This window comes from Vespa mandarinia, chromosome 17 (assembly GCF_050613455.1).
Source record: "Vespa mandarinia isolate Hongniang chromosome 17, ASM5061345v1, whole genome shotgun sequence".
Lineage (NCBI taxonomy): Eukaryota > Metazoa > Arthropoda > Insecta > Hymenoptera > Vespidae > Vespa > Vespa mandarinia.
This window is the reverse complement of record NC_140826.1, coordinates 1,572,501-1,592,500: the sequence shown is the minus strand read 5'-3', so window position 1 is coordinate 1,592,500 and position 20,000 is coordinate 1,572,501. Positions and strand designations below refer to the sequence as shown.

Here is a 20,000-nt window from a genome sequence, read left to right as displayed (position 1 = left end):
TTTCGTAAAATAAAAAGTTGTTTTCAATCTACCTGAAATTACCTGAGTTATTGAAATGAAATTAGAAAAAAGAAAAAAAAAAAAAAGAAAAAAGAAAAAGAAAGAAAAAAGAACTCTCAACCTATATTTCCTGACATTCTTAAAGATTTAGACTAAACCAAAGTGGATGAATTTGTGACAATGAAATTGTTTTCCTGGAAAATAAAATTTTTCGAAAAGAATAAAAAAAAAGAAAAAAAAAAAAAGAAAAAAAAAAGAAAAATACAAACGTCATTAGATTTTTATAATATTGATGAAGGAAACGTTTCATTGGGATATACGTCTATATAAGTCTGTTGTGTTTTGTTTGTTTTGTCTGTATATGAGTGTGTATTCTCTCTCTCTCTCTTTCTACACATAGACACACACGCACAAATATATATATATATATATATATATATATATATATATATATAGGTTAAATCTATATATATGTATGGTACTTATAAATGGAGTATAGTATTTCTATAGTATTCGAAATATATATTAGAATAATATAAATAATGTATAATATATATATTATGTGGACCGGAAAGTAATGTCGTTTCTGCGCATGTCGATGTTTGATTGTGATTAAAAATAAGGACTTGTTAAAAATTTATTCGTTTGAATTTAATTTAAGAAAGCGACATTACTTTTCGGTCCCCCTAATATATATATTATATATTATATATATATATATACACATATATATTTTATAGTATAATCTATATATAAATTATTATTTTTATAATATAAATGCTTTATAGTATTTATATAATCTTGGATATATATACATATTTTATAGTATAACCTACATATAATTTATATGTATAATATAAATACAGTACTGTATTTATATAATACTTTATATATATATATATATATTAGGTTGGAAACTATGAAACGGACGTTGAATGAAAATAAAAAAACTAAACAAAAACGCCCGTTTCATAGTTTCCAACCTAATGTATATTATAATAATTTATAATAATTTATAATATATATAATATATAAGTGTACATATAAGTATATAAAAATATATATATATATATATATATCAAGTATTTATTATACTCGAGTATATATGTACATAATGTTTATATGTAGGTACAAAACGTGTGTGTAAATATGTCAAAGTACATATGTTGGTATATAACTTGAGAATTGTTACTCACACTGTTACGATTCATGCTTAACGAAAAGCGCATGTTCCCGTACAAAACCGAATAAGCCGGCGGCAAATTTCCGAGTGAATAATCGAGACAGAGAAGGATAAGGGTATATTGTACGTATACGTACGAGGGTAGAAGCGCCCCCGATTGCTCCGGTTGAATTCCGTGAAATGTAATTGGTTTCTAGCAGCTATAGTGACTCCAAATACGTTCGAATACTTTCGCGAAAACATTGTCGATTGAATTTCATCATATCCTAACGGGTTTATTGTTTAAACACGACGATAAAAATAATCGCAGAGATATTTCAGCAGATGATCAATATCAATTTTATTTATTTAAAAATTGGTACGTTAATTTTCAAATCTTATTGATTATTGTGCGAACGTTTTCTGTTTTCTTTTTTTTTTCTAAGAGCTCGTCGTTTCTGATGAAATGTTTTTCTTTTCTTTTTTCTTTTTTTCTTTTTTTTTTTTTTTTGAGTAGTGAAACATATGAATTTAAAAAATAATAATAACAATAATAATAATAATAATAATAATAATAATGATAATAAAAACAATAATAATAACAAAATCGATTTTTAATTCATAATATGTTTTATATGAACATACGTATATGTTATTACAATATATATATATAAATTATATATATATATATAATAATAAAGAAAATGATAATATGAATAATATTCATGAATGTATTACATAAATAGTATATATTGTATTTATAATATATTATATTATATAGTATACTATAAATTATATATATATTATATATTATATATACATATATAAATATACTATTTTATTAATTATTTATGTATGTACTATATAAATACTACATAAATTATATTAATATATTATTCATATTTTTTCAGATCATACTATACTTATATCATATTATACTATAATGAATATATTATTTATATAGTATATATAAATATAATTTATACATTACAATTATATTATTTATATATAATACGCACACTATATATATATATATATATATATATATATATATATATATATATATATTGTACTTCATATTATATTATCTTGATATTTTTATTTTTTGAGACATTTAACCCTATATAATTTTTTTCTATTTACTGTTGTAAAAACCATCGTAATAACCGTAACGACGTGCGGAGAAAAATGTGAAATTAAATTTTTTTGTTACGTTTACCTCTCTCTCGTTCTTTCTCTCTCTCTCTCTCTCACTCTCTCTCTCTCTCTTTCTCTTCTTTCTTTCTTTCTTGTATCTTGCAAGCGGTAACGATTGCAGAAATTTTGCTCGAGTAATCAGCGAAACTTCAATTATCCGGTTTCGTTCGTTGCCCTAAAACGCAATAAGCAATAAAATCTTGAAATATATGTGCGAACGTGTACGGACAACGAAAAGCACCCTCCGATTCTGTGTTATACCATTTGCGAGTTCCTTTACATTTACGTAGATTATTATAGCTCTAACAGGAGAGATCTCCCGATTCTACGTGCTTGATACCACCTATGGATATAAATAATTTATTCGCTGAGAACACGTCACACCGTTATTAACTTAATCACCTTGTATAACTTTGGACAAACGGAATACATGATATACGCGTTGATACGTTTTATATGCGTTGAAAGCGTGTACATTGCGTGTCATATCCGATAAATCAACGAAAAATTTCTTTTATTTACATTTAGATTTATTTTTCATCCTTTCCTTTTATCTTTCTTTCTTTTTCATTATTTAAAACTATTACACTTTGTTTCCTTCTTTTTTCTCTTTTTTTTTTTTTTTTTTTTTTCCAAATTATTTTGAAACCAACAAGATGTTTCCAGTATGTGTATATATATATATATATTTTTTTTTTACATAGTTTTTATTATAGTGTATTATGTTTATTTTATATCAATATTATATTAATTTTTTTTTTTTAATTTCATGTATTACACATTATTATTCTTGTTTCCTCTTTTTTTTTCTTTTTTTTGCAAAAAGAAAAAAAAATTATTCCGGTATCATCAATAAGTTTCATAATATTTTTAATATACAAGAATTTATATATATATATATATATATATATATATATATTTTCTTTTTTTTTTATATTTTTTGTGGCACACCTACCATCACTTCTGTTTTTCTCGAGGATAAATTATTTTTATATGATTTAAGGCGCTATTAATTCGAAAAGAAAAAAAAAATTGAAAAGGAATTTAGTAAATAGATAATTATCAAAGGCCAACGTTAATAAGTAAAAAACTATTATAATATTTTAAATTAAAATTTTTTAAGAAATATATTTATAACAAATTCTTATTATACAATCATACATATACACACACACACACACACACACACACACATATATATATATATATAATATAAAATAAAATAATTCATCTATTAGACGAATAAAATTTTCAAAAGAATTATTGCAGCTTTATATATTTATTTATGCAGAAGTATCATTTTCTGAAATGTAAGTTTACCGTGAAAAATCACTCTTAACTCTAGTCAATCCTCTCGTACATGTCATACTTACAGCACACACACATACACACACACACATTTGTATTAGAAGATAGGAATGGAACTTATCAGGACGAGGCGCGTAAGCAGGATTTTTTACACGTGACCTGGGCGTATACGTGACCCGATTTTCAAACGTGTATATACATATATGTACTACGTTTGATTTTTCATTTCTACCACTTCACTTCCCCCACCCTACCCCGCCCTTTCCCTCTCCCTCTCTATTTCTCTCCCTCCCTTCCCTCTCTCCTTCTTTCTATATCTTTTACTCATTCTATTTACTATACCGTATGTTTAGGTGCGTACGTATCTTTGAAAGAACCCGCAAAACGAATACCTTCAGGCACTTCGTTCGCTAGGCTTCTCGTTAAAAAAAGAAAAAAGAAAAAAAGAAAAAAATAAAAAAAGAAAAAAACAAGAAAAATAAAAAGGAGGGACGAGTTTTCTACGTTTGCGTTATACGTCGTCATAATTTTTTCATTACCATTTTGCTTTGCCTTTCACCCTCTGTTTCTTTCTCTTTCCCTTTCTCTCTCTCTCTCTCTCTCTCTCTCTCTCTCTCTCTCTCTCCATCCCTCTCTCTTTCACTTTCTCTCTATTTCTCTCTCACTACAGACCATCCCTCCCATCCCGAGCCCTCTTTTACTTTTCTCTCTTTTTATCCACCAACCTCGCGTTAGAACGCGCGTAAAATGGAAACAAAGAACGGCACACGATAAAGAAGTAATTAAGTTTTGAAAACGATGGAAAAAACGAGTCGAGCGTTACGTTCGTTCGTAATAAACTCGTTTTCAAAGACGATTCTATTCTTTATTTTCACTCTTCTTTTCTTCTTTTTTCTTTTTCTTTTTCTTTTTTTTCTTTTTTTTTTTTTTTTCTTTTTTTGAGGGGTTCTTTCTTCTCATCTTATTCTACCATCATCACTACTTATTCTTTTTCACTTTCTCATTTTAAATACTATGGATATATGTGTTCGTACTTTTTATTTGCTTTCGTTTTTTCCCCCTTTCCTTTTTTATTATATTCTTTCTTTGTTTTTCTTTTGTTTTGTTTTATGTGAACCTTTTAAGAAGTCTTGTACAAGTGTTATTACGTGTTACGTCTGATGTTAATTTCTGGTTTATACGTATGTATGTATGTATGTATGTATGTATGTATGTATGTGTGTGTGTGTGTATGTGTGTATGTATGTGTGTGTGTGTGTGTGTATGTATGTATGTATGTATGATGTATGTATGCATGCATGTGTGTGTATTTAATATTTTCATGTACACTTTTGTGTTTAAACGTTTTTTTTATTTAGAAAATGGATAAATGTATGTACGTATTTGTTTGTATGTGTCTAAAAAAAAATATATGCATGTGTGTAATCCTGTTTGTGTGTGTGTCTGTGTGTATATATATATATATATATATACATAGGTATGTATATACTCGACTTTGTTTCCTTTTAAAACATTTATTTTCATTTATTATGCGTATGTTTTACTGATCAGTTAATTTATTATCATCCGTATTTTGATATATTTAATATAGCAATTTCTTTTTTTTCTTTTTTTTCTTTTTTTCTTTTTTTCGAGTTTATGTATTATTAATATCGAAATCATTATTGTTAGAATAATGTTAATTCATTTATAATTATATACAAAATTATAAGCATTCTTATATTTTTGTATTTTTAAAATTTTTAATACGATTTAAAAATCACTATAAAATTCGCTATTAATTCGTAATATGAATTATTTTTTTTCTATATATCATTTTAATATAATAAAATATGATAAATATAATTATAATATATTATAAAAATTGATACAATACAATAGTACTATTACATACATATTAATTTAATTATAGTGATATAAATTATAGTAGTATAGTAATATGATAATATTATAACTTTTTAATATTATATAATTAAAAAAATTAATATAATAATATTAAATTTTATTATACTATACTACAAATTAATATATTAGTACAGTAAAGTACACTTATTATATTACGTATATTACTAATATATTGTAATAATATAATTACATATATTAATGAAGTACTTTCAATTAATATAGTATTATTGTATCATACAATTTTCTCAGATATTAAATTAATTTAAAATTATTAAAAAGATATTTTCTTGTAAATAATTATAATCTTTTGATTCTTTTCTTTTTTATTTCTTTTTTTTTTGTCCCGAAAAAAAAAAGAAATAAAAAAGAAAAAGTTTCCCACTTTCAAATTTACAATCATCCGTTGAGATGGACGGACGCAATCAAAATTTTTTTCTTACGATCTTATAAAAATCATTTATATTCGTTTTGGAATTGAGAAAAAGAGAGACCCCATTCTCCATGAAAATCTAAATCGTTTCTACGGGCCATTTTCTATCAGAGAAAACTACTTCTCTTCTTTCGTGAAAATCATTGTCCTTCGATTAGGATCCAATCTTCGTAAATTCTAAGTGAAAAGCGAAGGGATTTAAGTCTACACACACACATACTCTCTCTCTCTTACTCCCTCACTCCTTCACTCTCTCTCTCTCTCTCTCTCTCTCTCTCTGTCTTTTTTCTTTCTTTCATTGAATATATACATATGTATATATATATATGTATATACATGCTAGTTCTCTCTCTCTTTCTCTCTCTCTCTCTCTCTCTCTCTCTCTCTCTCTTTTTCTCTCTCTCTCTCTTTCTCTCTCTGTCTCTCCTTTATATCTCTTCATATATCCCTTCATTCTCTTCGTCCATCAACTCACATCATTTTCTTCTAAACGTAGTAATCTGATTTCGAAAAAGTTTTCTCTCTCTTTCTATTAGAGTGCATGTATGAGTGCATGTGTGTTTCTATGTTTGTGTGTTTCTTTCTCTCTCTCTCTCTCTCTCTCTCTCTCTCTCTCTCTCTCTTTTTCTCTCTCTCTCTTTCTTTCTTTCTCATTCTCTCTGTCTCATTTACTTTTCCCCCATTGTTTCATTCTTAACTATTCAACTTTCTCTCGATTGCTGTTTTAACTCATTCATCCCCTCTTTTTATTCGCTCTTAAAAAAGAGGGGTTGAAAGTCGAAAGTTCTCGAAAACTTTTCCTTCTTCAATGTTATATACATTTTCAAGGCCACTTTAATCTTTCTTCCTCTCCCTTTTTATTTCCACCTCCCTTCCTTTTACCACCCCCTCTCGCATTCCTTTCTCACTCCCTCCCTCCCTCTCTCTCTCTCTCTCTCTCTCTTTCTCTCTTTCTAATTCTTATTGTAGAGTATTGTTATTGTTATTGTTATTGTTATTATTATTATTATTATTATTGTTATTACTCAGCAATATCTTTATACCAGTTGTTCCTCCAACGTATGATTTATCTCTGAGAGATATGAGAAATTATTCTTTTCTCTTTTCTACTTCTTTCTTTTATTCTTTTTAATCTCATTTTTTATTTTTCGTTGATTATTCCCCCTCCTCTTCCTTTTCTTCTTCTTATTATTATTTCTTTTTTTCTTTTCTACTTCTTTCTTCTTCTACTTTTTTTTCAATTTTTTTTTTTTCTTTTTTTTTTCCCCCTTACATTTAATTATGAGAACATTCGTAATGAGACGATATCAAAGTTCATGAAAGTTCATTCGTTCGAATTATTCGTTTTATCAATCTTTTTTGTTTTATATTTCTTTTCTTCTTCCTTTTTCCTTTTTCCATCGCTATCTCTTTCATTTGTTTTTTTTCTTTTTTTTTTTTTTTTTTTTTTTTTTTTTTTTTTTTTTTTTTTTCGAAATTTGGAAATATCAACATCACGTAACACTAATCTTCGTAACGGATCGGAATATTTTGCGTATGATTCGTAAAATAATTTGAAATATCTGTACGTACACACTGTCTGTCTGTTTGTCTGTGTGTGTGTGAGCGCGCGCGCGAGTGTGTGTGTATGTGTATGTGTGTGCGTTATGTTATATGCAACGATCCAGTAACAATCATTAATAAGACTCAATTCGTGAGATAATAATCGCCAATGAAAATTTCGTATTTCATATTCGATGAAACGTAGAATATACAGGACCGACGATTGGTAATAATCGGCTATGGTCAGCGTTTTAATCTTTAAATCTTATTAACGTTTAAATATGGATTGCCGCGAGGTTAATTAGCGTAGTAAATATATCGCGAAATTGAAAACGAGTCCTGTTAAAATTTTCCTAATTAATCGACGTCGCTTATTATCGTCTTCTTTCTCTTTCTCTCTCTCTCACTCTCTCTCTCTCTCTCTCTCTCTCTCTCTCTCTCGCTCTCGCTCTCTCTCACTCTTTCTCTCTCTCTCTCTCTCATATGTATATATATATATATATATATATATATATATATATATATATAGTCCTGTTCTCTTTTCGGTGACAATGTCGTTAAATTTTATTGAACTATTATAAATTTTATTTAATATATATAACGTTTCATGAATGAAAATAAAAAGATTAATAGATAAATAAATAAATAAATAAATAAATAAAAAAAAAATGAAAAAAAAGAAAAGAAAAGAAATAAAGAAAAATTACGTTCTTCGGTTTGAAAAGAATTATCTGTTTTTTTTTATGTTGGTTTTTTTCTTTTCTTTTTTTTTTTTTTCTTTTTTGTTTTCTTTCTTTCTATGCACGTACATAGAACGCGATTTACAAATTTTTTATTAAGCAAATTCGAAAGACCCCTCCCTCAAAAATACGTCGTCGTATTGAACGAAATTTTCATATTCATTTTTTTTTATAAACAAATTACAGATATATAACAAATGAGATTTACGTCGTAGAGATAAGAGGAAATTTATGTAACGTTAGTATCTATTCTTTTTTTTTTGTTTTTTTTTGTTCTTTTTTGTTTCTTTTTTTTATTTTTTCTTTTGTTTTTTTTTTTTGTTTTATCTATGGATGTTTCTTTTTGTTTTAGCTATGAAATATAACATTGTTTTAACAATTGCATCGTAAATAATTTGGAACATCCTATATATCGTCGTGTATCTAAATTTAAATATAAAGTATTTGTGAAAATCTGAATTATTTTTATTTTTCTTTTCATTATATAAAAATATATTTTTTTTTTTTAGAGTATGTAAAATATTTTTGAGATCAATACCTACATAATATATATATATATATATATATATATATATATATATATATATATATATAATGTTACGAAAATTTTGTGTAAATCTGGGACACACTGTATATCTCGTATCTAATAAATCGTCTCAATGTGTATCGTATCTAATAAAAATGAAATAAAATAAAAAAGATAAACGACATTTCTTGTTCACAAAAAATATACTTTATACATCAATATTTTTCTACTTTATACATAACATTTTATGTGTATATATATATATATATATATATATATATAATTTTTTGATACTAAAAATTGTTATAATACTAATTGGAGATATTCTGTATATTCTCGTATCTAATCGCAATGGTATAATACCGGCGCTACTATTCACTCGATAAGCAATACTTTTTACCTATTGATCGCTCGAACACGTAAAAAAAGAAAAGATAAGAAATATATATATATATATAAAAAAAAAAAAAAAAAAAAAAAAGAAGAAAAAAAATAGAAATAAAATAGAATAAATTTTTTGTTTGTTTGTTTTTTTCTTTTTTTCTTATATAAAATTGTTTGAATAATGCATTCATTCCTCATAAATCGATTAACAATTAATAGAAAGCCATTGTATATATTTATGTACGTATGTATTATCTATAGATGTGTGTGTGTGTGTGTGTACATATACTATGGAAACCTTGGCATCTATTTGTATCATAGATACTCATTAATCGCATCGACGGAATTTATAATAGTGTTGACATCTTTCGATTGAATCTAAAATGACGAAATCGACTTAACAATACATACATATATACATATATATATAAACATATATACATATACATAAACATATATACATATACATAAACATATATACATATACATACGTATACATAAACATATATACATATACATACATATACATAAACATTGTGATTAAAATGACTGGTAAATATAATGTAAACAAAATATATATGTGTATAATATACACTTGCAAAAATATTTAGAATGATTTTAATAAATAAACAACTTTTTTTTTGTACTTTAATTCCTTACGTAGATATTTATTAATTAAAAGCAAATACACACGCACACACACAAACATACACACACATATGCACACACACATATATATATATAAATAATTGGAATATTTATTTTTTAATATAAAGGAACAATTTGTTATCACTGTCGATGCAGATTATTGTTATTATTAAAAAGAAAAAAAAGGAAATAAAAATATCACGAAAACAAAAGAAAGTGAGTGAAAACATGAAAATGAAAAATATTTAAGATATTCTTTTTTAAAGAGAGAAAAAAAGTATTCGTTATTAATTAATAAGAAAGATTATTATGTGCAAAAAAAAGAAAAAAAAGAAAGAAAGGAAATAAAAATAAAAAAGAAAAGAATATAAACATTTAAGAATGTTCCCTCCTTTTTCTCTCTCGTAGAAAATGAATTCATCATAATTTTTGATAAGGATTGTTATTTATTGGGTTGGTGCATCCCTACACCGGGTGGTAGTAGGTTTTTGGCGGGAAAGAAAGTGGCTTTAAAGATCGAAGTCACTCGACCTTTTCGTATGTGATGTATACATATACGTTCGAGATACCTGGTTGGAATAATCGATCGAAATCGAGGTCACGTGCCAATGGGACGCCTCTTTGCCGTTACCTTGAAAATTGTGCAATAGTATTTGCAATCCTTTCTAGAGGCACGCTTTTATTCTCCTCGTGATACATATTGGAAAGGACGAATATAATCTTTAATATAGTTGATTTATTTTATCGATATAGTATTTTAATGTCATTGCGATAGATCGATTTAGAAAGCATTTATTAAAACCTTTTGAAAAAAAGAAACTCAGTATTATTATTATTATTATTATTATTATTATTATTATTATTATTATTATTATTATTATTATTATTATTATTATTGTTATTATTATTATTATTGTTATTATTATTATTATTATTATTATTATTATTATTATTATTATTATTATTGTTATTATTATTATTATTATTATTATTATTATTATTACTATTATTTAATGTGTTTAGAAAGATTATTATTTAGGTTAATAAGAAAAATAATTCCGAAATTTTTTATAAAAGAAAAAAAGATTCACGTTGAGTTAATAAATAATATATAGATATGATCTATATAAATGTTTTCATATATATTTTCAACATTTTTGTTGACAATAAAAATTTTTAATGTTTGTCATATATTTCTATAATGTAATATTTAAAATATTTAAATATAAATTATATATAAATATTTTAAGGGTATATCTTTTATTATATAATAAAATTTATTGTCTATTGCAATGATAATAATACACTACTATATATTTTTCAATATATATACTTATATATAATAAACATTAATAATATAAATATATATAATATAATAATAAATAATATAATAAACATATATATGTATATATTTATATTTACAATATATATAATATATATTGTAAATATTTTATATATATATATATATATATATATATATATATATATATATATTGCAAAAGTATATTTTTATTATATAATAAAATTTATTGTCTATTCGAATAATAATACACTACTATATATTTTTCAATATATATATATATATATAATAAACATTAACAATATTATAAATATATATAATATAATAATAAATAATATAATAAACATATTTATATATATTTATATCTATAATATATATATATATTTATAATAATATATATATTATATTATAATATATATATATTTATAATAATATATAATAATATATATATAATATATATATAATATAATAATATAATATATTATATATATTATAAATAATATAAATTATATATATTATAGTATATATAATACAATAAATATAGTAAATATTAAAATTTCGAATATAAATTTTTTTCTATTTAATTTTAACAATAAATATTTCCAAGATTCTTTCAATCTTAAAATATGATTTATGGTAATGAAAAATAAACAAAAATATATATATATATATATATATATATATATATATATATATATATGGAATATTTTGTTGAATATTACTAGTCCATTATTTCGAACTTAAGTGAAAAATAACTTACATGAGAACATATGCACGTGGATCGTTCGGTTCCATTTGTAAAGGGGTCAAGCGAGTTTTGTAAACGTGCGACGAATAATCCTTAGGAACGGAGGACCGAATTGAATGTGAATGCGTCTTTATCGCTAGTAAAACAGGAGTAAATCTTTACGGTAACGAGCTGAATCTCCTTAACACAGATACTTTATACATTGTTCTTGAATGTCGTGATATTGATAGAATATTCTCTTCCTTCCATTATATATACAAATTCATATATATATATATATAAAGTACATAATATGTTTCTTGAGATTAATTCCAAACTATGTGTAGAATATGCAAAATGTAGAAAAGGAAAAAATGAAAAGTAATAAATGAACGTAGAATATGCAAAACGTCGTAAAGAAAAGAAAAGAAAAGAAAAGAGAAGAAAAGTAAAGTAAAGAAAAAGAAGAAAATGAAAAAGAAAAAGAAAAGCAAAAAGTGATAAAAAGATATTCAAATTGACTCGTCCATCGACAGGAGAATAAATTGTATACATATATAATGTATTGGTGAATTCAAAGTAATAATTTATGCGTTCTATGGATTTTAATTAAAGAAAAAAAAAAAAAAAAAGAAGAAGAAGAAAAAAGTTTTTAATTATGATTGCAGTTGAGACGTCAATTATTTTTAATTTAATTTTATATATGCGTGTGTGTGCGTGTATGTGTATGTGCGTATATTTACATAAGTATATACGTTTACTTGACTTTTAAACAAATTCTAAAAAATTATTTAAATGTTATCATTTATTTAATAATTTAATATATATTTATATATAATATATTAATATGTAATTATTAATACTTACATAAATATCTTTGTTTTGGTATAAAACAATATCTTTTATATATATATATATATTAATATTAATAAATTATATATATATATGTATATTTATATATATATATATGTATATATATATAATAATAATAATAATAATAATAATAATAATAATAATAATAATAATGATAATAATAATAATAATAATAATGATAATAGTAACAATAATAGTAACAATAATAATAATAATAATAATAATAATAATAACAACAATAATAATAATAATAATAGTAATAATAATAATAATAGTAATAATAATAATAATAATAATAATAATAATAATAATAATAATAATAATAATAATAATAATAATATTATAGTATTATTATAAGAATAATAAGAATTTATAAATAAATTAAAAAAAGAAGAATTAAATAATTCAAAAGCCTACAAAAAAAAAAACAGAAGAGGAAAAAAGAAAGAAAAGAAAAAAAAAAGAAAAGAAAATAACATAAAATCGAATATTTTGACATTCGAAATACTTGCACATTTAAAAATAAAAAGGGAAACAAAATCTATGACATATTGATTGCTATAGTTTACGATAAAACACACACACACACACACACACAAACATACGTATATATATATATACATACAGTTGCCAATAATTCCGGTGTCGTTGATATTCATTGTCGAACACACCCACGTATAATAAAATCGACAAGAGAAAGCAAGATTATATAGTACGATCAACGTACGAGCACGTTACGAAAGAATTAGTATCGTTTATCTGACATTCACACCATGATTGATGTCCACAATTTCCGTTTTCAGTCGAACGACGAAGGCGTTTTAACATCAACGACAGGATCAAGGAGCTTGGCACTCTCCTCCCTAAGACCAATGACCCGTAAGTATTATTTATATTTATATGTTGTAACATAATTTTTTTCTTTTTCCTTTTTTCTCCTCTTCTTCCTTTCCACCCCTCCCCCTCTTTCTTTTTATTTCATTTATCTATTTATTTCTTCATTTAATTTCCATTGGAACATCAAATTAATACAAGGTAAATGTAAATGTAATTAATTAGTTTAAATATATATATATATTTTCTTTTTTTGTTGATACATAAATTTTTTAATTTAAACTTTTTTTTTCGGAAGATATTTTTTTTTTATATTTGACTTCATTTATATTTATATATATATATATATATATATATATATATATATATATATGTATTTTTCTTTTTTTTTCTTTTTTTTCTCATTTATAAAATATATTTACGTAGATGTATTTTCTTCTTCTTTTATTTTTCATCCCTTTTTCTTTTTTTTTTTTCAGATATTTTTTTATTCTTTTATATTATATCATTCATATATATATATATATATATATATATATATATATATATATATATTTTTTTTTTCTTTTTTCCTTTTCTTCTTCAAATGTTATTTTTTTTTTTCGTAACAATTTCTTTTTATTTAATTCATTATTAAATTTTAATCGATTTATATTTATCGAATATTTATATGCATACATTTTATATATATAACTTTTATATAATTTTTCTTGACATTTTATATGTATATATATATATATATATATATATATATATGTTTATATATATTTTATTTCATTCGATTTTATACTTATATATTTATACTATACTATACCTACTATATATTTCCTTTTATATTTATACTATACTACTACTTTGTAACATTTTTTTCTTTTTTTTTTACTGTATACTATTTGTTTGATTTTATATCATATAGATATTTATGATTACCTTATATATTTATCATTATTACTGTAAATAGTATATATATATTTTTGTCTTTAATTTTCTTTACATGTTTTTTATATATTTTATGTATTTTTTTTATTATCTTATTTTATAACATCAACATATATATATATATTATATATATATATATTATATATATATATTTATTTATTTATTTATTTATTTATTTATTTAAGTATTCCTTTTATTTTACATGTACGTATTTCATTTTTCCTTTCATTTTTTTCTCTTTCATTGATCATCTTTTCATAGTTACTCATACCTTTTCTTTCACTGTACGTACATACGTAAAGGATGCAGTTACCTTTCCGCGAGTCCTCACGGGTCATTATTTCCTGTTCGTGACCTTTTATTGCGAGTTAGTCCAGGTCAGGTGCTCCAGACGAGAGGCTTTCACCGGAAGTTCATTCTTTCTTCTTTTTTCTTTTCTTTTCTTTTCTTTTTTTTTCTTTTTATTTCTTTTTTTTTTTTTTCTTTTTGCTACCTTTCCACTAGGAGTACTTCGTGATACTCTTTTCCCTCCTTCATTCTTTTTAGCTTGTTTCACTCTGATCCTTCCTATTCTCTATCCTTTTTCTCTTTCTCTTTATCTTTCGTGTCTATATATATATATATATATATATATATATATATATATATATATATATATATATACATATATGTATGTATATACTTGTATACGTGTATATTATGTGTGCGCGTATGTATGCGTGTGTATGTACGTGTAAGAGAGAGAGAGAGAGAGGAGATACACATATTCCTTGGTGATGGTTATATTCTTTCTCAAATGGATGGTAAAAAATGTAAAACGAAAAAGGGCTCGACGATGCACTATGTAGGACGTGGATTCTTTGAGAGAACATATTCCAATTTATTTTATTTTTGACTTACATTTTATACTTACACGTTATAACTCTCCTATACAATAAATCGTAACGTAATAATGATCACTATAATGGCATTAATGTATTATAATTGTATTTATCTTAATTGATTTTTGTCGATTTAAAACATTTTGAATTGTCTTTCTTTTTCTCTTTCTTTTTTTCTTTTCTCTCTCTCTCTCTCTCTCTCTCTCTCTCTCTCTCTCTCTCTCTGTTTTTAGAATTTATTTCGAATATAATTGTCAAATTTATATATCAAAGTTTTATTACAATTTTTGACATTATCAGTAAGAGATTATTATAATTGAATAAATTGCATAAATAAAACTTGACCAATCTTATCCCTAATAATAGAACATCATTATTCTTCTAATTAATTTCGAACGAAATTTAAGAGAACTATTATTACTTATCGCTATAATAATAATTGCTATATTTATTATATATTTTATTTTAAGGCATTTAAATTTTTATGAAATTTTATATATGAAAATAGATAACATCAATTTAAACGCTTTACTAGTCGAATTTAATTTTTATAAATACGCTTTATATCTGTGTTATATCTAGATACGTATAAATATATTTGTAATATAATTTATGATACGATAATGATCGATATATTTAAATTCTTATAAAAAAAATTCTTCAAAATCTGTAATAATAATAATAATAATAATAATAATAATAATAATAATAATAATAATAATAATAATAATAATAATAATCATAATAATAATAATAATAATAATAAATAATAAAAAGATACTAAATCCAAAAATTACAAATAAAAATTAATGATTCGATGTAAATCAATACCTAAAAGGCATCGAAGCGTGAATAAAAAATTTATCGTAGAAACTCGTTAATCACGTTTAATATATTTTTTTTTTCCTTTTTTTTCTTTTTTTTCTGTTTTTTTTTTTTTTTTTCTTTTTATTTTTCGAACGATGATAACGAGGGATATAAAAGATCGTTCACGTTGTTCCCATCTCCCCCATCCTCCACCCTCGTTTATCCATCTTTAATCTTAACGTTTTAATCACGTTTAAAATCGGGGGATTATCACCTCTCTCTCTTTTTTTTTTTTTCTTTTTTTCTTTTTTTTTTTGTATAAATCTATAATAAAATTTAGCATAAGGACAAAAAATAAAGCTCAATATAATCGTCGTATGTATGTATGTATGTATATACATGTATGTATGTATATACATACATACATACATACATACATATATACATACATACATACATACATACATACATACATACATACATACATACATACATACATACATACATACATACATAAATACATACATACATTCATACATACATAAATACATACATACACGGGGCTGACCTGTTTTCAGACGCGATTTAAGATTTCTTTTCCTCGCGACGATCGACGTACTAACGAGCGAGCATTGCATGCAATAGCCAACGTCTGGCAGCTACCCTTCATTTATCAATCCGACCTTTGACCATCCATTTGTCATTGTCAGGATCGGGATAACTTAAAAACTATCCTCGCTTTTCTCTCCTCCTTTTTCTTTATTTTTTTTTTCCCCTTTTTTCTTTTTTTTTTTTTTTGATCTTTTTTCTTTGCTTGCTTGTTTGCTTGTTCGTTTGTTTGTTTGTTTCTTTTTTTCCTCTCTCTCTCTCTCTCTCTCTCTCTCTCTCTCTCTCTCTCTCTCTCTCTCTCTCTCTCTCTCTCTCTCTCTCTCTCTCTCTCTCTCTCTCTCTCTCTCTCTCTCTCTCTCTCTCTCTCTCTCTCTCTTTCTCTTTCCTTTTTCTTTTTTTTTTTTTGTGTTTTTTTTCTTTTAAGGATACAACCTATCCCCCATCGTGTCTAATGTAATTTTTATCCGACGTCATTCATCGAACGAATCTATATTTACCAGTTTAACATTAACATTACGAACATTTTAATCTCTTTAAAATTTTCATCTCGTAATTAAATTGAGCTTTCGATTTTACGAAGGAATAAAAAATTTTTTCTCGATAATATTAAGTTCGTATTTCTTCGTCAAGTATTTCTATTTGGAAATCCTTTCTTTTGAAATTCTCTGAATTTGTTGTTGATTTTTTCTTTTCTTTCGTTTCCCTTTTTTTCCCTCTTTTTTTCGTGTAAGTTACAATATTTTGTATATTCGTAATATTACGTCAGTTAGTTTGTACTTTGTTTATATTAATGATATATATATATATATATTTTTTTTTTTTTCTTTTATACTATACTACGTTGAATTTTATATACTACGTTTGTAAAAATTATATCTATGCTATAATTTTTATATACTATAAAAATTATATCTATACTATATATTAATATTGATATATATATATATAGTGTAAATATTGAATTTATACTATGAGAAGTATATCTACATTATAGTATAAATATTATAATCTATAAAGCTATAGTATTATTCATACTTATTTATATTATATTATTTATACAATTTAGAAATGTTAGTCCCTTAATATAAATATCTGTATATAGACCTGTGTTTTTTTATTTTTTATTTTTTATTTTTATTTTTATTTAAAAAGAAAATTGTTTTTCTTTTTTTTTTTTTTTTTTTTTTTAAACAATAATTCAAAGGATACATACGTAAGTTGTAACCATTTTTTCAAATGTTAAAAAGAAATTATCGTATTTTTTGTTAATGATAAAAAGAGTAAACGTTAATCCTTACGATAAACTATCTTCAGTTTAACATCGTCAAAAATTATCATCATTCTTTTTTCTTAAAACAGTTATTTAATCGCTATATATGTATATATGTAGTAAGCAAATAAATAAAATGAAACAAACATCGTTAAAATTGATATTGTCGAGAAAATAGTGATATTGTTAGAAAAGAAATAGTAAAAGAAAGAAAGAAAGAGAGAAGAAGAGAGAGAGAGTGAGAGAGAAAGAGAGAGAGAGAGAGAGAGAGAGAGAGAGAACGAAGTACATAAATACATATATATATACACATATATAAAATAAATACTTCATTCACACAATAACTTTGAAAAGACTTTTCAAAGTTACTCTGAAAAAGAAAAAAAAAAGAAAAACAGAACAGAACAAAAAAAAAAAAGAAACAAAAGAAACAGAGAAATAAAACAAAAAAACAAAAACAAACAAATAAAACGCGAACGTTTCGTAAAAATTGTACTTTTTTTTTTTTTTTTTTTTTTTTTTTATTTATGTTAAATTTTTCTTTTATTCTACGTCACGTTCACGCACGATATAAACGAATGGGATTAGGCTATGATGTGAAAGAGACGATAATACTTTGGACAATACGAGTTGCTCTCTCGAAAATTGAACGACTATGAATCAAAGCGATTTTCATTCCTTCGATCGCCGAGGTTTTCAATAACGCAGAGAAGACGAGTAGAGCTTACGATCGATTTAGTTAAAGTGCCTATTAACGATTGCTTTGCTTTCATTGTTATCATCGTCATCATAGTTAAAACACACTGACAGACAGACACGGATATACAGTCTACAACAAGTAAACGAACATAAATATATATATATATATATGTATATTTATAGGGTGTTTCGTTTTAATCGATATCGCTGAAACATCCTATGATTATATTAATTTATATTATAAACGAATCGTTTCGTGTTATAAACAAATGTTAAAATAAACAATGTTTCGAATTATATAAACAATCGTTTATTAGATTTCGAGGATTGGTTGAAACAGAGAGAGTGGGGGGGAGAGAAGGGAGAGGGTTAATGGAACACGCATCGTAGCTATTTCGTAGGAAAGCACAACTTTTATCGAGAATACGAAAGGTCATGACCATTTTTTCTTCTTCTTTTTCTTTTTTTTATCTTTTTTTTCTCTCTTTTTTTTTTCTTTTATATATATATATATATATATATATATATATATATATATATATATATATATATATATATAATCGTTATTTTAAGTCAAACAAAAGTCATAAAAAGAGAATATCGATACGAATTCGACCAGAGTACTCACGTTACTACACACACACAAATACACACACACATACACACACACTCGTCGATATTTACTCGTGTTATGATGCGCCTAAAAATTCAACGAACTTCGTAATCGCATAACTACGCGAACAAATATATTTCGTGTAACACGTAGTTCTAGTTAATCGACGAATTAATCGATCGATTTTTCTTTTTTATTTTCTCCTTCTTTTATTTATTTATTTATTTATTCATTCGTTTGTTCGTTCGCTCGTTCGTTTATTTTTGTTCGTACATTTTTGAAGTTGTAATCGTTCAAATGTCAATGACCTTAGGCAATTATAAAGAACAACATAAGGGATACGTTGCGATTTATATGGTACGACGAATTTCATGGGGATTATAATGCGATTGAAATCTTTATTAAAAAGTACGATTTAGATAATCTTTCGATTAGCATTGATTTTATCTATAAATTTTGTTAGATATAAATAATCGATCTCGATTAAAAAACATTTGTTATAACTTACATATAAATAGACCCTTTAGTAATATAACTGCGATGCGTATCACAATTGTCTCTCTCTCTCTCTCTCTCTCTTTCTTTCTTTTTATCAAAACGGCAATA

The 20,000-nt window shown here is 24.2% G+C and overlaps 1 protein-coding gene across 3 annotated transcripts in view; it reads left to right on the top strand.

Annotated features, from left to right (window-relative positions):
* Mitf (transcription factor Mitf) overlaps window positions 1-20,000 on the top strand; it is a 133,241-nt gene that overhangs the window by 87,479 nt on the left and 25,762 nt on the right. For all 3 annotated transcript variants that reach the window (XM_035884964.2, XM_035884965.2, XM_035884967.2), the window contains exon 5: window positions 13,546-13,621. In XM_035884964.2, the coding sequence (XP_035740857.2) occupies window positions 13,546-13,621 (76 nt within the window). The remainder of the gene's footprint in view (window positions 1-13,545; window positions 13,622-20,000) is intronic.